Genomic DNA, 20,539 nt, shown 5'->3' with positions numbered 1-20,539 from the left:
TCGGAAAGGACTTCACCTTTGCTGTGGGAAGACTCAGCTGCCTCGGGCAAAAACTGTATAATAATACTACAAAAACAGCCACCTAGTGGAGTTCAAACCACACTAAGAAAAATCCATTTAGTAAATTCCCAAAGTTGCAAACTCTGTGAACCCATCCAGAGTCCCACCGGGACTGGACAGCCCCCACTGGATTATACTGGATTTGTGGGCATAGAGCTTACACCAAAATACCCGACCAGTGGGCAGGTAGTTGTGTTATTGGCACTATTAAACCATCTTTCTTCCTACTGCCTATAAAGACAGGTGAACTCCTGGGCTTCCCTGTCTGTGCTTCCCACAAAAAGAGAAGCATAGCTATAGAAAATTAAAAAGATGATACATGGCCCCCTGAGAGAATCATACAATACTATGATCCTGGTACTTTGGCACAAGACAGCTCGTGGGGATACCCGACCCCCATTTACATGCTCAACTGAATCATATGGTTACAAGCTGTCTTAGAAATAATCACTAATAAGACCAGCAGAGCCTTGACTATTCTGGCCTGGCAAGAAACTCAGATGAGAAATGCTATCTATCAAAATAGATTGGCTCTCGACTACTTGCTAGCAACTGAAGGAGGGGTCTGTAGAGAATTTAAATTTAACCTAATTGCTGTCTACACATAGACGATCAAAGGCAAGTAGTTGAAGACATAGTTAGAAATATGACAAAACTGGCACATGTGCCCGTGCAAGTGTGGCATGGATTCGATCCTGGGGCCATGTTTGGAAAGTGGTTCCCAGTGCTAAAAAGATTTAAAACTCTTATAATAGGAGTTATAATAGTAATAGAAACCTGCTTACTGCTTCCTTGCTACCTGCACTTCTTCAAACGATAAAAAGCTTCATCGCTACCTTAGTTCACCAAAATACTTCGGCACAAGTGTACTATATGAATCACTATCGATCTGTCTTGCAAGAAGACATAGGTAGTGAGAATGAAAGTGAGAACTCCCACTATTGAGTGAGATTCTCAAAGTGGGGGAATAAGGGAGGAGACCACCCATCATATTGTCTTATGCCCAACTTCTGCCTCCAAAGAAAGAGGAAGTAAAAACTAAAAGGCAGAAATGAAATCCACAAACAGACAGCCCGGTGCCACACCCTAGGCCTGGTAGTTAAAGATTGACCCCTGACCTAATCAGTTAAGTTATCTATAGATTACAGACATTGTATAGAAAAGCAGTGTAAAAATCCCTGTCCTGTTCTGTTCCATTCTAATTACCGGTGCATGCAGCCCCCAGTCACGTACCCCCTGCTTGCTCAATCGATCACGACCCTCTCATGTGGACCCCCTTAAAGTTGTGAGCCCTTAAAAGGGACAGGAATTGCTCACTCAGGGAGCTTGGTTGTTGGAAACATGAGTCTTGCTGAAGCTCTCAGTCGAATAAAGCCCTTCCTTCTTTAACTCAGTGTCTAAAGGGTTTTGTCTGTAGCTTGTCCTGCTACATTTGCACCACTATTGTATCCCAGAGGTTTCGATAGGTTGTGTCACTATTATTGCTCATGTCAAAAGGTTTTTTAAATTTCTATCTTGATGTCATTGTTGATCCAATGATCATTCAAGAGCAGGTTATTTAATATCTAGGTATTTGAGTGGTTCTGAGGGTTCCTTTTGGAGTTGAATTCCCATTTTATTCCACTGTGGTCAGAGAGAGTACTTTATATAATTTCAGTTTTCTTAAATTTGTTGAGACTTGTTTTGTCTATCTTGGACTTTGTCTATCATATAGTCTATCTTGGAGAACATTCTATGTGCTGATGAATAGAATGCATATTCTGCAGTTGTTGGTAAAATGTTCTGTAAATATCTGTTAAGTCCAATTGTTCTAGGTATAGTTTAAGTCCATTGTTCCTTTGTTGACTTTCTGTCTTGATGACCTATCTAGTGCTGTCAGTGGAATATTAAAGTCCCCCACTATTATTCTGTTGCTGTCTGCCTCATTTCTTAGGTCTTGTTTTATAAATTTGGGGGCTCCAGTGTTAGGTGCATATATATTTAAGATTGTTATATTTTCCTGTTGGATTAGTCCTTTTATTATTATATAATGTTTGTTCCTCTTTGCCTTTTTTAACTGCTGTTGCTTTAAAGTTTGTTTTGTCTGATATAAGAATAGCTACTCCTGCTCACTTTTGGTGTCCCTTTGCATGGAATATCTTTTTCCCCCCTTTTACCTAAAGTTTATGTGAGTCCTTATGTATCAGGTGAGTCTCTTGAAGACAGTAGATACTTGGTTGGTGAATTCATATCTATTCTGCTATTCTGTATCTTTTAAATGGAGCATTTAGGCCATTTACATTAAATGTTAGTAGTGAGATGTAAGGTATTGTTCTATTCATTGTGCTGTTTGTTGCCTGAATACCTTGGCTTTTTTAATTGTTGCTGTTTTATAGGTCCTGTGAGGTTTATGCTTTAAGGAGGTTCTATTTTGGTGTAGTTTGAGGATTGGTTTCAAGTTTTAGAGTTCCTTTTAGCAGTTCTTGTAGTGCTGACTTGGTAGTGGCAAATTCTTTTCAGCATTTCTTTGTCTGAAAAACACAGTATCTTTCCTTCATTTACGAAGCTTAGTTTTGCTGGTTAAAAAATTCTTGGCTGATAATTGTTTAGTTTGAGGAGGCTGATGATAGGACCCAAAACCCTTCTACTTTGTAGGGTTTCTGCTGAGAAATCTTCTGTTAATCTGATAGGTTTTCCTTTATATGTTACCTGGTGCTTTTGCCTCCCAACTTTTTACAATTCTTTCCTTAGTTTTGACTTTAGATAACCTGATAGCTATGTACCTAGGCAACGATCTGTTTGAGAGGAATTTCCCAAGTGTTCTTTGAGCTTCCTGTTTTGGGATGTCTAGATCTCTAGCAAGGCCAGGGAAATGTTCCTCTATTATTCCCTCAAATATGTTTTCCAAACTTTTAGATTTCTCTTCTTCCTCCCGAACACCAATTATTCTTAGGTTTGGTCATTTAACATAATCCCAAACTTCTTGGAGGCTTTTCTTTAAAATTATTTTTTCTTTGTCTTTGTTGGATTGAGTTAATTTAAAAGCCTTGTCTTTGAATTCTGAAGCTATTCTACTTCTTCAATTCTACTGCTGTGACTTTTCAGTGCATTTTGTCATACCGTAACTATGTACTTATGCTGTCTATTTCACTGGATATTTTTTTCATTTATATCCTGTATCATGTTTTTAATTTCTTTAAGTTGTTATTCACCTTTCTCTGGTGCCTCCTTGATTAGCTTAATAGTCTACCTTCTGATTTTTTCTTCTGGCCATTCAGAGATTTTTATCTTGATTTGGATCCATTGCTGGTAAGGTAGTTTGATCTTTGGGGATTGTTAAATAATTTGTTTTGTCATATTACCAGAATTGGTGTTCCAGTTCCTTCTTATTTGGGTAGACTATGTTAGAGGGAAGATCTGGGACTCAGAGGCTGCTGTTCAAATTATTTTGTCCCACAGGGTGCTCCCTGGATGTGGTGCTCTCCCCTTTCCCTAGGGAGAAACTGCAGTGATTGTTATTTCTCTTCTGGATCCAGCCACCCAGCAGAGCTACTGGGCTCCAGACTGGCAATGGGGAGTGTCTGCAAAGAATCTTGTGATATAATCCGTCTTCATGTCTCTCAGCCATGGATATCAGCACCTGCTCCAGTGGAGGTAGCAGGGGAGTGAAGTGGACTATGTAAGAGTCCTTGGTTGTATTTTTATTAAGTGCATTGGTTTTGTGTTGTTTGGCCTCCAATCAGGAGGTGGTGCTTTCAAGAACACATCAGCTGCAGGTGTGTAGGGAGGATACATGCTTCTCATAGGGTCGCTTTTGGATAAGTGTTCAGTTTTGTCAGGTTGTACGCAGGGTCATAGAGCCTCTAAGAGATTGTGTTCGTTGTCTTTGGCTACCAGGAGTGCAGAATTAGGTGTGCCTGAACTCAGACTCTCCTTGGGCAGGGCTTGCTGTGGCTGCTTTGGGGGATGCAAGTGTGGTTCCCAGGCCAATGGAGTTATGTTCCTAGGGGGATTATGGCTGCCTCTGCTGCATCACACAGGTCACCAGGGAAGTGAAAGAAAGATGACAGCCCACAGCCGAAAGGCTGGTCTCAATTGCACCATGCCTCCCCAACAGCACTGAGTTTATTTCCAGGTAGTTGGTGAGCAGGGCTGAGAACTTTCCCCAGGCTACAAGCCTCCCAACTGAGAAAGCAAGACAACTCACAGTCCCTTGGCTGTCCCATGGAGCTTGCAGCGGCAATGCACCTCCATCAAAGGGTCTGTGGATTCTCTCAGTGGTATGTTTCTGCTGTAGTTCCTGGAGCAAAGATTCATGATATGGCTCTTCACATGCTGCTCTGTCCATCCCAGTGGGAGCTGCAAGTTAGTCTTCCTATCCACCATTTTCTCCTCCACCCCAAAAATGGTTTTAAAATTATTCTTCTACTGAAGGTTTTAGGTCAGTTATCTTGATTAAAATTTTAAATAAATTTTTGTTCATTTGGAAATTTAAATAAATTTCCAAAAAGAAATCATAGCAAAGAGAGAGAAACTTTACATGCATTCTCTTGAGATTGGGAGAAATTTGAAGATGACCACTACCATCACTAGTATTAGTGATCCTGGCAAACATATATGGAAATGGAAAGGAATAAGAGATAGAAGAATAAAACTCTCAATATTTCTGGAATCAACAAACTAGTAAAACTAATAAGGGAGTTCAAGAAGACTACTAGATACAGGTTCAACTTACACAAATGAATAGCATTTCTCTACATTATAAATAATCTATTAGAAATATAATTTAAAAGTAGTAAGAAAAACTAAGAAGCATTAATGGATTAGCTTAACCAAGCATATGTACAACCTTTATGACAATATTTTTACAAAACTATAAAGTCATAGAAGACCATCTGAATAAATGGAAATCCATTCCAACAAATAATATAAAGATGTAAATTCTCTCCAAATTAATCTATAAATTTAATGCAATGTCAATCAAAATTTTAGCTGTATTTGAGAAACTTGAAACTTACTCTAAAATCTATATGGAAAAATAACATACACCTAAGTAAATCCTCAATAAAAGAGGTTTGTTCTTCAAATAGTAAGACAAATTTCAAACCCATAATAATAAAAATAATATGATATTGTTGCAAGAACTGAATTGACAAATATAACAGAATAGATTGGAGACTGATTAATATATTTACAGAAACTAAACATGAAATAATGGTGGCAAAGCAACTCAAAGGGGGGAAAGTTGAATGGTTTAGAAGATGTTATTAAGAAAATTTTCTTTCTATATAAAGAAAAATTAAAAATGGATCTATAGCTAATAGCATATAAAAATGCAAACTCTGGTCTGATTACAGATTTGAATGTGAAAAAAGAAACTTATAAAGTTAACAGAAGATAATGCAGCAGAACGTCTTTGTGACCAAGGGCTGGGAAGGACTTGATAAACAAAATTTCAAAAGCACAAACTATGAGGCCAAAATTCCATTGATTTGATCACATCACATCAAGGATTTCTGTTCAACAAATGATATCACAAACAAAGTTAACAAGTAGATGACAAATCGGGAAAAGATATCTGCCATGTTTAAAACCTAGAAGGGATTAATGACTAAAATATAGCAACTACCGAAAATAAAAAAGAATATCTAGAAACCCCAATTCACCAGCTAATTGTCTTAACCAACAAAATATATCCAGAATTATAAAACTTCTCACCCTTTCTACTTTATCAGGCTGGTCCAAGCTGCCATCATCTCTTACCTGAATTAATCCAGCCACCTTGGTCACTATTTACTGTATAACTCACTCCTTGAGTGATCTCATCCATATTATCACTTTAAATATTATCTACATGCTGATGACTCTCAAATTTCATTAAATTAAGATAGCTAGATCTACAGCACAGACCCTGTACTAATACACATATCCAGTTTACCCAGTTGCAGGCATAGGTCAACTTACCACATGGAAGGGGGCAGTGCAATAGGGAGTGCTGAGATAAAAGAAACTGTAATCCTGCCCACTGGTAAGACATTTCCAGCAAACATTTTAGATTCTGACTAATCAAATTAACATCTTTCTTGTCTGAAGCTGATGGAGTTCTAGAAGGCAGATTTGTGCAGTTAGTAATAGACTAGTATTATCTGTATTCCCATTGCTATTGACAAAGGCAGAAGCTTGGGTCTGCTTCAGGAATGTTTGTTTTGTCCTATTGATTTTTATTTACAGTATCATGTCACTTTAATTATTGTATCTTCATCTTTATAATATGCTATACTATTGGGTTACGCTAGTGTGATTTCATTAGTATTTTTTTTTTTAATGTTTTGGCTCTTCTTGCCCAGGTATTCTTTATTTTTCCAAATGAACTTTGCATACAAGAATTTCATTGCAATACAAAAATATATCCAGTTGTAGTTATACAAAATAATAAAATACCTAGGAATAATAAAAATACATAGTAAAAATTTTAACCAAAGAGGTGAAAGAGCTTTACAATAAAAACTACAAACACTCATCATTTTTATGGCTGCATAGTATTCCATGGTGTATATGTGCCACATTTTCTTAATCCAGTCTATCATTGTTGGACATTTGGGTTGGTTCCAAGTCTTTGCTATTGTGAATAGTGCCACAATAAACATGTCCTTTGTAGGGACATGGATGAAATTGGAAATCATCATTCTCAGTAAACTATCGCAAGAACAAAAAACCAAACACCGCATATTCTCACTCATAGGTGGGAACTGAACAATGAGAACACATGGACACAGGAAGGGGAACATCACACTCTGGGGACTGTTGTGGGGTGGGGGAAGGGGGGAGGGATAGCATTGGGAGATAGACCTAATGCTAGATGATGAGTTAGTGGGTACAGCGCACCAGCATGTCACATGTATACATATGTAACTAACCTGCATTTTGTGCACATGTACCCTAAAACTTAAAGTATAATAATTAAAATAAATAAAATAAATAAATAAATTAAAAAAAAACTACAAACACTGATGAAAGAAATTGAAGAGGATAAAAACAAATGAAAAAAATCAAAAGAATTAATATCATTAAAATGACCATATTGTCCAAAGCAATCTGCAGAATCAATGCAATTCCTCTCAAAATATCAATGTCATTCTTCACAAAACTTTTTAAAAATTTGAAAATTTATATGACACCAAAAAAGAGCCCAAATAGCCAAAGCAGTCCTGAGCCATAAACAAATAAATAAATAAATAAACCACTGGAGGCATTACACTACCTGACTTCAAAATATATTAAAAGGCTATGGTAATCAAAACAGCATGGTATAAAAATAGACACATAGACCAATGAAACAGAATAGAAAATCCAAAAATATTGCCACATATTTACAGTCAACTGATCATTGACAAAACTGACAAAAACTTACATTGGAGAAAGAACATCCTCTTTAATAAATAGTGCTGAGAAAACTGCACAGCCACGTGCAGAAGAATAAAACTGGACCTATATCTCTCACCATATACAAAATTATCTCATGATGGATATGTGAAGCTATAAAAATACTAGAAGAAAATTGGAGGGAAACTCTCCTGAACATTGGTTGAGGCAAAGAATTTATGACCTCAAAAATACAGTTAATAAAACCAAAAATAGGCACATGGGACTATATTTAACTAAATAGCTATTGCACAGCAAAGGAAATAATCAACAGAGTGAAAAGACAACCTGCTGAATGGGAAAAAAAAAATTACAAAGTATTCATTTGACAGGAGACTAATACTAGAATACCAAGAAACTCAAGCAAGTTAAGAGGAAAAAAAAACACATTAAAAAGTGGGTAAAGGACATGAATAGACATTTCTCAAAATAAGACATACAAATGGCCAACAGGTATATGAAAAAATGCTCAACATTACTAATTATCAGGGAAATGCACATTAAAACCACAATGACAGATCATATTACCCTAGTCAGAATGGCTATTACTAAAAAGAAAAAAATAATAATAATGACAGATGCTGGCAAGGATGCAGAGAAAAGGGAACTCTTACACACTATTGGTGGAAATGTAAACTAGTGGAGCCACTCTAAAACATGGTATGAAAATTTCTAAAAAAACTCAAAAATTACTATTCAATCCAGCAATGTCACTACTAGGTATTTACCCAAATGAAAAGAAAACAATATATCAATGGAATACCTGCACTTATATATTTCTTGTAGCACTATTCACAATAATAAAGATATGAAATCAACCTGTGTTCATCAAGGGATGAATGGATAAAGAAAATGTGGTATATATACACAATGGAATACTATTCAGCCATAAAAAAGAATGAAATCATATAATCTGCAGCAACATGGATGGAAATGGAGGTCATTATCTTAAGTAAAATAAACCAGACACAAAAAGACAAACATTGCATTTTCTCACTTATATGTAGGAGCTAAAAAATTTGATCATATGGAAGTGAAGAGTGGAAAGGTAGATAACAGAGACTGGGAAGGGTGGTGAGTGTGAAAGAAAGGGAAAGATGAAGAAAACTCATTTAAAGGGTACAAATATGCAGTAAAATGGAATGAATTCAATGTTTGATAGCAGATTAAGATTACTATACTTAACAAAAATATATTATACTTGGATGATGGACACTGTACATATTCTGACTTGATCACTATACATAATATACATGTAACAAAATTTCTCATATACTCCTTACATTTGTACAAATAAAATAAAATATCGAACTGTAATTTCAGTTAGAACTACTTTAAACCTATACATTATTTAAGATAGAGTACCTCCTCTTAAATAATAGTATGTTCCAAAGTTTCATTCTCAGCTGATGTCATTGTCACTTTACACACTATCTCACTGGGTGATTACATGCATATCATGATTTCAACTATCATCCATTGTAATTACTTATGACTGTTAAATTTCTATGCTATCCCAGGTGTCTCTTCCAAGTTACAGATCCATATCTCAAACTGATGATAATCTTCTATCCGTACAGCTCTCTCATTTCCACCTCGATGTTTTATGGCATCTCATATTAAGATTTTGAAAAATAAAGTCAATATCTCCCCACTCTAAACAAACAAACAAACAAAAAACTGCCCCCTGCTTCCTGCATTTATTTTCTTTGTGAGTGGTACCAACATCCAGGTGCTTAATCCAAAAACTTGGTTATGAACCTTGATTCCACCATCTCCCTAATCTTCTCAACACCCATTCAATCAAAAAATCCTATTTATTCTGCCTTAACATCTCTCAAATTTATCTAGTTGTCTCCATTCTCATTTTCTATTACCTTTGTTTAAGCCATTATCATCACTTGTAGATCACTACAACCTTCTAACTGGTTTCCCAACTTCCAATGTATCCCTTCTCTCTTAATGGTCATTTATTGATTATTTTGGTACCTGGATCACCATCCTCTTTTCCATCCCAATCCCCACCATTTTTCTGAGTGACTTCAAGGTGCATGTGGATGATTTATCCAACACTATAGCCTATTAGTCCCTAGATCTCCTCAACTGTAGTGTCCTTTGCCTCCACTTTACTTTAGCCTTTGGGCACAACCCTGACCTTCTCATTAACTAAAATTGTTCTGCCTAAGTCTTAAAATTAAGCCATACTCACTGTTTTCAATCTCTTATCTCCCGATTACTCTCTAATACATTCTAATATAGCTTCTTTCCCCAATTTATCAAAATCATCAGCCATTTCCCTATTGCTATAAGCAATGGAAAATTTTCTGCTCTTATTTTATTTGAACTCTTTGAAGCAGCTGAAGCTGTTGACTACTTCATCCTTGACATGACCTTTCTTAACATCTGTAATCTCATTTTGGCTTTCCTCCTATTTTGCTAACTTTTTCTCAGGCTCACATTTCAATCGGTACCTCCCTTAAAAATTGGCCTTCCTCGGGGTCTCATCTGAGTATTTTTACTTTCTCATTCAATATACTCTTCTGGGGTAACTGTGTTCACTCTTATGCTTTTAACCACTACCTAGATGTTGATGCTTCCCACATCTATTCCTTCAGAGCATACTTTCCTCCTGGGCTCCAGATCTGTAAGTCTATCTTTATGTCTAGATACCTATATTTGATCAACTTACAAATATACCAAATCCAACAAATTCAAAAGGGAACTCATCATCATCCAATACTCCAATCCTCCCACTCCATCTCAAGTCACCTTTCTCTTATGTTCCCTATCTTGATGAATGGCATCACTATTTTCCTGGTTGTCCAAATCAAAAACTGGGTATTATTTAAGAATCTTTCTCCAAAAACACCGATATCATTCAATAATACTTATCTTTCTCACCTTCAAAATCCAATTAATCACCATATCTTGCTTATTTTACTTCATTGATCTTTTTAGAACCTATTCTTTTTCCTTTACACCAACTTCAATCTCTTTGCCTTTGCACACTGCATTCTTTAAATCTGGAACTTCCTTTTCCCTGCTTTTCTTCCATACTGTACTTTACCTTCACCCATATGTCCCTTTTTTCATCCTTTAGGTCAGCTGTTTCCAAAGTGTAGTTTCTGAACTAGCAGCATGAGAACTTATTTGAATGAGCAAATTCCTGAGCTCCATCACACACCTACTGAATCAGAGACTTTCAAAGTTGATTTCAGCGATCTGTGTTTTAGCAAGCCTCTCGGTGATCCTGATACATGCTAAGGTTTGAAAACTACTGATTTAGGTCTCAGCTGAGATATCATCTAATCTGGAAAACCATTCCTGACTATTCAAACATTAGATTAAATACCCTTTTCTTCACATGCCTATCACACTGTAAAAACTCCTATTAACACTTAACACACTGGATTATAGTTACCAGTTTACCTGTTTCTATCATAACAGCTCAAGTTTCTTCAAGACAGGAGCAAGTGTTCACTACTGCATCGATAGATTCTAAAGTTGTTCTTGTCACCCAGTAGGCCTCCAGTAAGTGTTTATTCAATGAATGAATTAATAAAAGAGAATGTTGACAAGATTATGATTATTCTATATTTAGTATTAGGAGCTTAGTATGTGACTGGGGTTAGAATTTAGTCTGCAAGAAGGGTACAAGAACTTTATTTACTGGGCTAAGGGCTGAATGATCAGCTTGTGGCCTAGGTCACATCACTCTCTAGTCAAGATTAGGAGCTCATACTGTATCCAAGGGTATTTTCTTAGAGATCTGAAACAGGAATATTAGCCAAGTCTAAGCCATAGCCTATTCGGGGATTGAGAAAATGAGTATTTGATAGAGAAAAACTCAGGCTGTGGCTTAGTTTTGGCTATATTCCTATTTCAGGTCTCTAAGCTCATATATATATATATAGATACACATATATATATATATATGTATATATGTATATATTTGAGATGGAGTCTTACTTGTCACCCAGGCTGGAGTGCAGTGGCATGATCTTGGCTCACTGCAGCCTCCACCTCCTGGGTTCAAGAGATTCTCCTGCCTAAACCTCCCGAGTAGCTGAGACTACAGGTGCACACCACTGCACCCAGCTAATTTTTGTATTTTTGGTAGAGATGAGGGTTCACCATGTTGGCCAGGCTAGTCTTGAACTCCTAACCTCAAGTGATCCACCCGCCTCAGCCTCTCAAAATGCTGGGATTACAGGAATGAGCTACCACTCCAGTCTGAAGTACATTAATTTTTTAAGGAAAAATCCAGAAGCCTGAAGCAGAGGTGATGCATGTCCTTTGTTCTTTCACTAAGTGTCCCCACTCACCAGGCTCAGCAGCCAGTGGCCAGCCAGTAGTAGATTCTAGCACTCCATGAGCATGCACAGAGTAGGGGCGGCTGGCATTATTCTTGAATACCACAGTCAGGATATCACCAACTTCACCTTTGATAAGTGGACCTAATGTAAACAAAAATAATTAAATAAAGTTTCATTAATGCAGGAGCACAGGGAGCATTAAAGAAAGGGACATATATGAGCACTTCATAGAATTAGGGGTTTACCCTGACAAAACATCCTTCTAAGACCTAGAAGGCATGGCTGGCTCCATTTTAAGATTCAGAAGTCCTTAAACTGTTACTACTACCCACAGGATGAAGGTACTTCAATGACAAGATTATACTTCCAATTACCTCCACTTTTCCCACCCCTACCCTCTATCTATAACAGCCCAAGGGTCTAAAGAATCAAGGTGCTGTGGAATCATTGACGATAAGGAGTGATAAGTTTGGCAGACAATAAAGAATTGAGAGGATCTCTTCAGGAGTCAGTGGGTCCCTTCTGTACCATAACTAGAATAAGGGGGAAAACACCTAAAGCAATAATTAAACAGTGGTACAATGAAAAAACTGATTCCTTGTGTATATATATAGTTTTTTCACTTTTTGATGTTCCTAAGTTATTCTGCCCCTAGCATTTATTACAACTTACCATCCTCAGAGACTCATACCTTGAAGATATAGAAAACCCAGTAAAATCTGGTTCATGAATTCATGATTTCCTTCCTCCCCCTTCACTGTTTATTGTCATGGTTGTTTCATAAAATATTCCATAATTCCAGTATGTCATATGAAAACATTGAGAATGGGGAATAGTGAGGCCATCCTGGTATAACATAGCTTCCCTAGGTGGAGTTCAGGCTGCTAAACACTAGGAGGGAAGTAGAATTCCCTTACCCAAGATTCCCAAGTGTTCTTCTGGTCCAGTCCTTGGCCGAGGGATCCTGAATGTACCATCAGTGTATTCCCTGAATACAGCTTTCTTGTATCTGGAACCCAGGAGCCCATCCTTGTTGCTCAGGAAAATGTAACCGTAACTAGAGGAATCCAAAGAGTACTATCAGCACCTGGCCATCAACCCCTCATTTTCATTTGAATATTTATGGGGAAGCTAAGTCAGAACCAGCTTCATGTCACAGACAGAAAAAAAAAAGGGGGGGACCTATTTCTTTGTTTTTCTTTTTTTAAAATTTATTTATTATTATTTTTTTTTTAGACGGAGTTTCGCTCTTGTTGCCCAGGCTGGAGTGCAATGGCATGATCTCGGCTCACCACAACCTCCGCCTTCCGAGTTCAAGCGATTATCCTGCCTCAGCCTCCAGAGTAGCTGGGATTACAGGCATGCGCCACCACGCCCGGCTAATTTTTGTATTTTTTAGTAGAGACAGGGTTTCTCCATGTTGGTCAGGCTGGTTTTGAACTCCTGACCTCAGATGATTCACCCACCTTGGCCTCCCAAAGTGCTGGGATTACAGGCATGAGCCACCACACCTGGCCCCTATTTCTTCTAATGTCAGACTTCTCACCACATTGGCTGCATAACCACAATTAAAGTTGGCAGGTATGCCATACACAGTGGCTCACACCTGTAATCTCAGCACTTTGGGATGCTCAGGCCGGTAGATTGCTTAAGCTCAGGAGTTTGAGACCAGCCTGCCCAACATGGCAAAACCCTATCTCTACCAAAAATTAAAAAAAAAAATCAGCTGGGTGTAGTGGCTTGTGCCTGTAATCCCAGCTACTTGGGTGGCTGAGGCACAAGAATCACTTGAACCTGGGAGGCAGAGGTTGCTGTGAGCCAAGATCATGCCACTGCACTCCAGCCTGGGCAACAGAGTGAGGCTTTGTCAAAAAAAAAAAAAAAAAAAAAAAAAAAAAGATGGCAGGTTTCCTTGTTTGCCATCATCCAAATACAAATTTGGTATATAATTCATACTATAAGAGCACTGGGCTAAGAATCAGAAGCCACAGGCTTTAGCTCCAGCCCTAATGATGTCTTGATGAAATTAGTTTTACAAAAGGCAAGATACAAGGTGGCAGGAAAGTATTAACTACTGCTGCAATCAGAGGGCAAAGGATGGTGAGACGTAGGGAGGGAATGAAATCTTACAGATTTTCTCCTTATAGGATTCTGTCTAGTTTACAAACAGATTTATCATTTGATATTTCTAATAGGCCTATGGGGTAGGTAGGTGCCAGAGGTGCAATCAATTGCACAGAGATGACAGGACTTATTCTACAAGTGACATTGTTAGCCAGAAAGTGAGCCAGGATTTAGATTCAAGTCTGCTGCTCCTTCCCTCCCTCATTTTCTAGTCCTGTTTTTTCATCTTATACTGCATCATTTTCAAGATGAGTATACCCAGGCTCAGAGACAGGAAGTCACTTTTTAAAATTTCCAAAAACTGAAACAATTCAGCAAGCAAAAAACAAATCACCCCATTAAAAATGGGCAATAAATGGGTGTGGCAGCATGCACCTGTAGTCCCAGCTACTTGGGAGGCTGAGGCAGGAGAATTGCTTGAACCTGGGAGGTGGTGGTTGCAGTGAGCCAAGATCACACCACTGCACTCCAGCCTGGGTGACAGACTGAGACTCTATCTCAAAAAAAAAAAAAAAAAAAGCATGAAAAATAGATCATTCTATCAAAAAGACGCATGCATTCATATGTTCATCACAGCACTATTCACAATAGCAAAGACATAGAATCAACCTAGGTGCCCATCAGTGGTGGACTGGATAAAGAAAATGTGGTATGTATAAACAATGGAATTCTATGCAGACTTGAAAAAGAATGAAATTATGTCCTTTTCAGCAACGTGGATGTACCTGGAGGCCATTAATTTCTCAGCAAATGAATGCAGGAACAGAAAACAAAAAAGTTCTCACTTATAAGTGGTAGCTATGCATTGGGTACATATCGACATAAAGATGGCAACAATAGAAATTGGGGTGGAGGGCAAGGGTTGAAAAACTATTGGGTACTATGCTTACTACCTATGTGATGGGATCTGTACCCCAAACCTCAGCATCACATAATATGCCCATGTAACAAACCTGCACATGTACCCCCATACCTAAAATAAAAGTTGAAATTAATTAAAAGAAAGATTTAACAAGAGACACTGGGGATTACTAAAGGGGGAGGAGGGATGGGGAAAACGGTTGAAAAACTAACTATTGGATACTATGCTCACTACCTGGATGACAGGATCATTTATATTCTAAAACGTAGCATCGCACAATATACCCATGTAAGAAACCTGCACATGTACTGCCTGAATCTATAATAAAAGTCCAAATTATCAAAAAAAACCATTCTCACGTGGGCCCTACCTGAATGCTAGCAACTAATATTATATTTTTAAAAAACTGATGTAAATATCTCTTTTCCTTTTTCTTTTTTTTAAATTATAAGATCTTGTTAGATGTATCTCACTGGGTTCTGATCAGAAACAAGTGAGAGGAACTAAATAAATAACTGATTTCTACATAAAGTCAAATTTTATTCTCAGTAGTTGCTGATAATTCAATTGCGGCTTAAATTAGTGTTTTCAAAGTCAGTATCAATTAGTAATATGTTTTCCTTTTAGCATGTATATAGACAGAGGTGATAGATGGAATCTTCAAAAAAATGTCCAGCCCAGTAATCTGCTTCTGTTTACAGAAAACTTAGCATACATTCCATGGATTTTTGTTTTCATAATTGTATGTCTATCTGAACATCAAAAATCAAGAATTAAAAATAAAGTAAAATTTTTAGATGTTTAGCAGGAAGACTTCAACCTTCAACGAACAACGTAAAGAGTAAAAATTGCTAAAGTGTAGTGACAGCACCAAAAACAAAGTAGTGGAGACTGCTAATTTGTATCTCCATTTCCGTTCTCTCCTTCTTTTTTAGTAATAGAATCACCTAACTTTTAGCTGAGCACATGGCTGACTAATTAGAGATTACATCTTTTAGACTCTTTTTGCAGCCAATTATGGCCATAAGAATTAGTTCAGAACAACAGAGTATAAGAAAAAGTGATATATACAATTTCCATGCTGTGTCCTTATAGACAATGCTGCTTGCCCTGGACTTCTTTCTTTCTTCATGATAGCTGGGAATAGCTACAACTGGAACAGACATCTTGGCCCCAGAAAGGAAAGCAAGTGCTGAGGATGATAGGGTTCACCTGCCAGCCCTGAATTGCTCATATTTGTATTATTATGTGAATAAGAAATAAAATTCTATCATATTTAAATCACTCTGTTTTAGACATTTTCTGCTACATAGCTTAGTCTGTACCTTAATAAATGCAATGCCATTTTGTCAAGGGACAGCTGAGCTTGAGACATTCAATCCCTTGAGTAAATCCTGTAAAATTTAAGTCCCAGGGTAAATATTTCCAGCTAACTGAAAAAAGAGAGACAAAGATTAAGAGGGTGAAGGTGTGGGCAAGCTTTATTCCCTCCCTATATCAATATGGAAGCAGCAGTGAGCTAGAATTCATAAGAGCTGCATTATAGCCCCATCTCCCAAATCTGTTGGTATCATATTAGGATACCTGAGATAAGAGTCTCCTCATCTCAGAATTTCAGTATTCTCATTTGCAAAATGCTTTTCTAAAAGTGTAATCTCTCCATTTCTGAAGCCTTACCTGTCCTTCTCAGACTGGTTGTGCCATTCCCGTTCCCAGCTCCGGTCAGGGCAATAGTCCCACTCTACTTCTTCTGCCATGATATAGTAGATTCTTGCAGCTTGGTAGCGTTGGCGAGGGGTGGCTTGGTGGCCAGGACACTGGGAGACATTATAGATTGCCCTCATCCCTGCTTCTCGATGGCTGCCTGCCTGGCAATAAATCTCAAATGTCCCTGAGGGAGGATCAGAGAGAAAAATCTGACTCAGAACATCCCTGGGTGGTGCCTGGGGGATTTCCTGCCTTTCCCTAGGCATACTGCAGAAAAGAGTTAGTTTCAGATAGTCTCAGATAAGGCTCTTGCCTTAACTACACATAGATAAAAGAGTATTTAAAGTTTATTGAGAGTAATGGGCTCAAAGGTTAAGAGCTCCGGCTCCAAAGCTACATACACTGGGTTTATTAAAACTAAACTCTGCCGCTAGAATAACCAACTTCTTCCAGGGTGTTTCTAGTTTTAGCACTGTAAGTCCCATATTCCTAGAAACCCCTCAGTACTAGGCAAACTGCCATGGTTGGTAACCGTATCTTTCATTTATTATATATAAATCATATATATATACATATATAAAAATATATTATGTGTGTGTGTGTGTATATATATATATATGCACACATAAAACCTTGTGGCAATTGCTAAACCTCTGTGTTTTTCAGTTCCCTCATCAGTAAAATGAGGATTATTTTACTTTATTTGGTTGTTTTACAATTAAACACAATAATTTGTGAACAGTGCTTAGTATAGAACATATTCAATGTTCAGTTAAGTGATGCTATAAATAAGTAAATATAGCTGTAATAATTCTTATTCCAAGAAAAACATTGATGAGTTGTCTCCTATCAAGTACCAAAGAAATAAAGTAGACTTCAATAGTTAGGTAAAAAGAAAGAGAATGTCTTGATTGCAGAGGGATGCTTACCTAAGACAGCTTTAGAAGGTCCTTCACTCGTTTTTTACAATGGAATGCACAGGTAACAAACAGTCTTAAATGTCTGTGTTGTGAAGTTGCCTGGACCAGATCTTAAGCTCCAAATTTCTACCTCAAGGATACTCAAACTCAATGTCAATCAAAAGAAGCTAAATTTCTTAGAACATTACTCTCATTGTTTCCTTACTTTGCTGCTCAGTGCTTATCCCATCACTACAAACTCTTCTTCCTGGCTTTCAAAGCCTTCTATGAGTTGGCACCAAACTACCAATCTAGTACCACCTCCCACACATTGTCTCAAACTCAACTAGCACTCCAACTACATGGAACTCTGACTGTTTCACACATCTCATTCATTCCTACCTTGAAATCTTCATTCATTTTGTTACCCTCTTTCTGGAACTTACCTGCCCACCCCACCCCCAAGTATCTATGAGAGTCCACTCATTATCCAAGACTCAATTCATGTTTCTTTTCCAGAAAGCCCTCCCTGACTATTTTGGCCCAAATAGAGTTCTACATTCTTCACTTCTCCACCTCTAATGCACTTTATATCTAAACCACATGTTAAAGGGCTAAGTGCCCCTCTCTTTTAAAATGATCCCTTCTACTAGTTTATAAACACGTGGAAAGAAAGGGTCTACTCATTTCTTTCCACATCTATTTCTTCTATTTCCCTTACCACCATTATCTATTGCATCAGTAAATCCTATCAGCAATTCCTTCAAAATTATTTTTTCGTTTAAACTGCCACTTCCCGAGTCCAAGCCACAAGCTTCTCTCACAGAGAAAACTGCAATAGCCTCCAAATTGTCCTTTCTATTTCTGAGGACACCAGCTTTATGTCAAGTGTTTGTCAAACTCAGGACTAGGTTAATATTATTAAAGCGTTGAAGACACTTGTTCAAGGATGTTTTTCCCCCCAGATATGAATGGAATTTACAGGAGTAAAACAAAAGTTTAATAGGAACTGCGTGGAGCTGACAGGTTGTTCTTACAAACACTATTGCCATCTAATGGCTGGAAAAAAAAATACACCATAGGGACTAAAGAAAAGATAACTGCTCCATTATGAAATTCTAGAAATACATAGAATCTGAAGAAATATTATACTCAAATATATTCATAAAAGGAAGAAAAAGGATATAGAGGGAAGGAGAGATGGAGGGAGGACAAAAGGACAGAAGGAAGGAAGGCAGAAAGGAAAGAATCAAGGGAGGAAATCTAGCTAGAGAGAAGGGAAGTAATTAGACCAAAGTTACGCAGCAAGTTAATGAAAGAGCCTGAACTAGGGCTCCTGTGTTCTGATTTCCAGGCTGAAATTGTTACATCACCACACACACACACAAACACACACACGGGGTGGCAGGGGGCAGAGGGTGGGGCGCATCATGGGTAGAAAGAGAAAGAGAGAGGGAGAGATCAGAAATGAGAGAGTCTGTAGAAAGCCTCACAGAATATCAATTTGATAGCACTTATAAGTGCATTTTATTGACCTTCCTCCCAATAAAAGTACTGTACCTATAAAATCTCTGTGTTGTCAAGTCCACTCCCTGCCATATAAGAACTTCACTAAAGCTGAGCAACATCCCAACTTCCCTTCTGTTGTTCCAGAAAAGAGCTTCCTCCACCTTCTACTAACTATTCTGCCTGCAGCTGGGTAGGGAATCCAAGTAACCAGAACATGGAGAGCACATTGAAGAAGAAAAAGACAAGTGTTTTTAAAAACTTCCTAGAACCCTTAACATGCCTATTATTTTCTTTTCACCATCCCTCCCTCTTCCCGACCCCATTCCTGGCCCTATACCCAACAAAGCCTCTAGGGCCAGCCGCTAAGGCACTTACCAAGGTTGTCAGGCTGCATGATGGCCATGACAAAGGTATGAGGAAAGAGCATAGCTGCACCCTTCCTCATGCCCTGAAGCTGCACAGTGTTGCCCTGGAACATGACTCCATGCACATCAGTCTCTGTGCCCAGGCCGAGCAGGTGCCAGGCCACTGTGTCACCCTTGCACATGTCCAGCCTGGGCAGGTTAGAGAACAGAAACCCATTAATGGCTGGAAAACAAAAACACAAGACAAGGTGGGGAGATGAGACCAGACTACTCCAGCACTGGCCAGGAGCATGGCATCAGCTATGTACTATGGTTTCACACAACTTGAAACTGCTGAGTCATCCTCAACACCTCTGCCTTCCTCTCTATGCCACTTTAACTCTACTCGTGAATATCTCTGTCTTTGGGATGAGTGCTCAACTGTCCTTTCCGGCCTCACCTCCACCATGATCCACATCCTGACAACATTGAACTATTCTCCACTACAACACACACACACACACACACACACACACACACACACACACACACCAATCTCTCCTATTCCCTATTTCTTGAAACTCTCCTTCCTTGGTTTCTGTGGCAACATACTTTCTGGTCCTTTTACAACCACTCTGATTGTTCCTTTTCCATATTGATCTCATTTTCCACCCCCCTATACGTGTTGGGTACTGAAAATTCCATCTTCAGCTCTCAACCTGTTTCCTCCTCTTCATCTTCACTGCTACTGCCCTGGTTCTGGCCCTCATCCTCCCTGGCCTGAACTAAAATAGCCTCCTCTCTGGTACCCTTACCTGCAGTCTGTCCTCCCATCCTCTTCCATACACACACACACACAGACACACACACACACCATTGTCCTGTGAGCTCTATTTTTCTCTGCATTACCAAAGCTTTAAATATTGTAGGTGCTTTGATAATACCTGTTGACTTTTCACATGATTTCCTGTTTCTGGAATAAACTTCCCTTATGGTCTCTTTCTATGGCATCCTACCACTTACCTGTCGTATCTTCGTTCAGATATACTCTGTAAAGCAGTTATTACTCTCTCTTCGATCCATGAAAATTTTATCCCACAAAATTCTGCAGTATCAGTTGCCATGGATTGTAACTGATATACTTTCTGGTGATTTACTTACAAATCTATTTCCTGCACTGGATCGACATAACAGGAAGCATATCATTTTTTTTCTATATCTATGTGACTGCCTGAGCACCTAGCACATTACCTAGTACCAATTAGGCGCTCAGTAAATTCTAACTGGAATGAACTTTGCTCATGAGATGGTTTTACT

The 20,539-nt window shown here is 38.2% G+C and overlaps 1 protein-coding gene across 6 annotated transcripts in view; it reads right to left on the bottom strand.

Moving 5' to 3' along the window:
• Window positions 1–20,539, bottom strand: part of HEPH (hephaestin) — a 98,872-nt gene that overhangs the window by 49,164 nt on the left and 29,169 nt on the right. For all 6 annotated transcript variants that reach the window (XM_063601746.1, XM_008970017.4, XM_008970018.4 and 3 more), the window contains exons 12-15: window positions 19,254–19,466; window positions 16,441–16,654; window positions 12,695–12,834; window positions 11,787–11,918 (exon numbers count right to left, since the gene is read on the bottom strand). In XM_063601746.1, coding sequence (XP_063457816.1) covers window positions 11,787–11,918; window positions 12,695–12,834; window positions 16,441–16,654; window positions 19,254–19,466 — 699 coding nt within the window. The remainder of the gene's footprint in view (window positions 1–11,786; window positions 11,919–12,694; window positions 12,835–16,440; window positions 16,655–19,253; window positions 19,467–20,539) is intronic.

Source organism: Pan paniscus, chromosome X (assembly GCF_029289425.2).
Source record: "Pan paniscus chromosome X, NHGRI_mPanPan1-v2.0_pri, whole genome shotgun sequence".
Taxonomy (NCBI): domain Eukaryota; kingdom Metazoa; phylum Chordata; class Mammalia; order Primates; family Hominidae; genus Pan; species Pan paniscus.
Note: the sequence above shows the minus strand (reverse complement) of the source record. Positions and strands in the feature narration are given on the sequence as shown.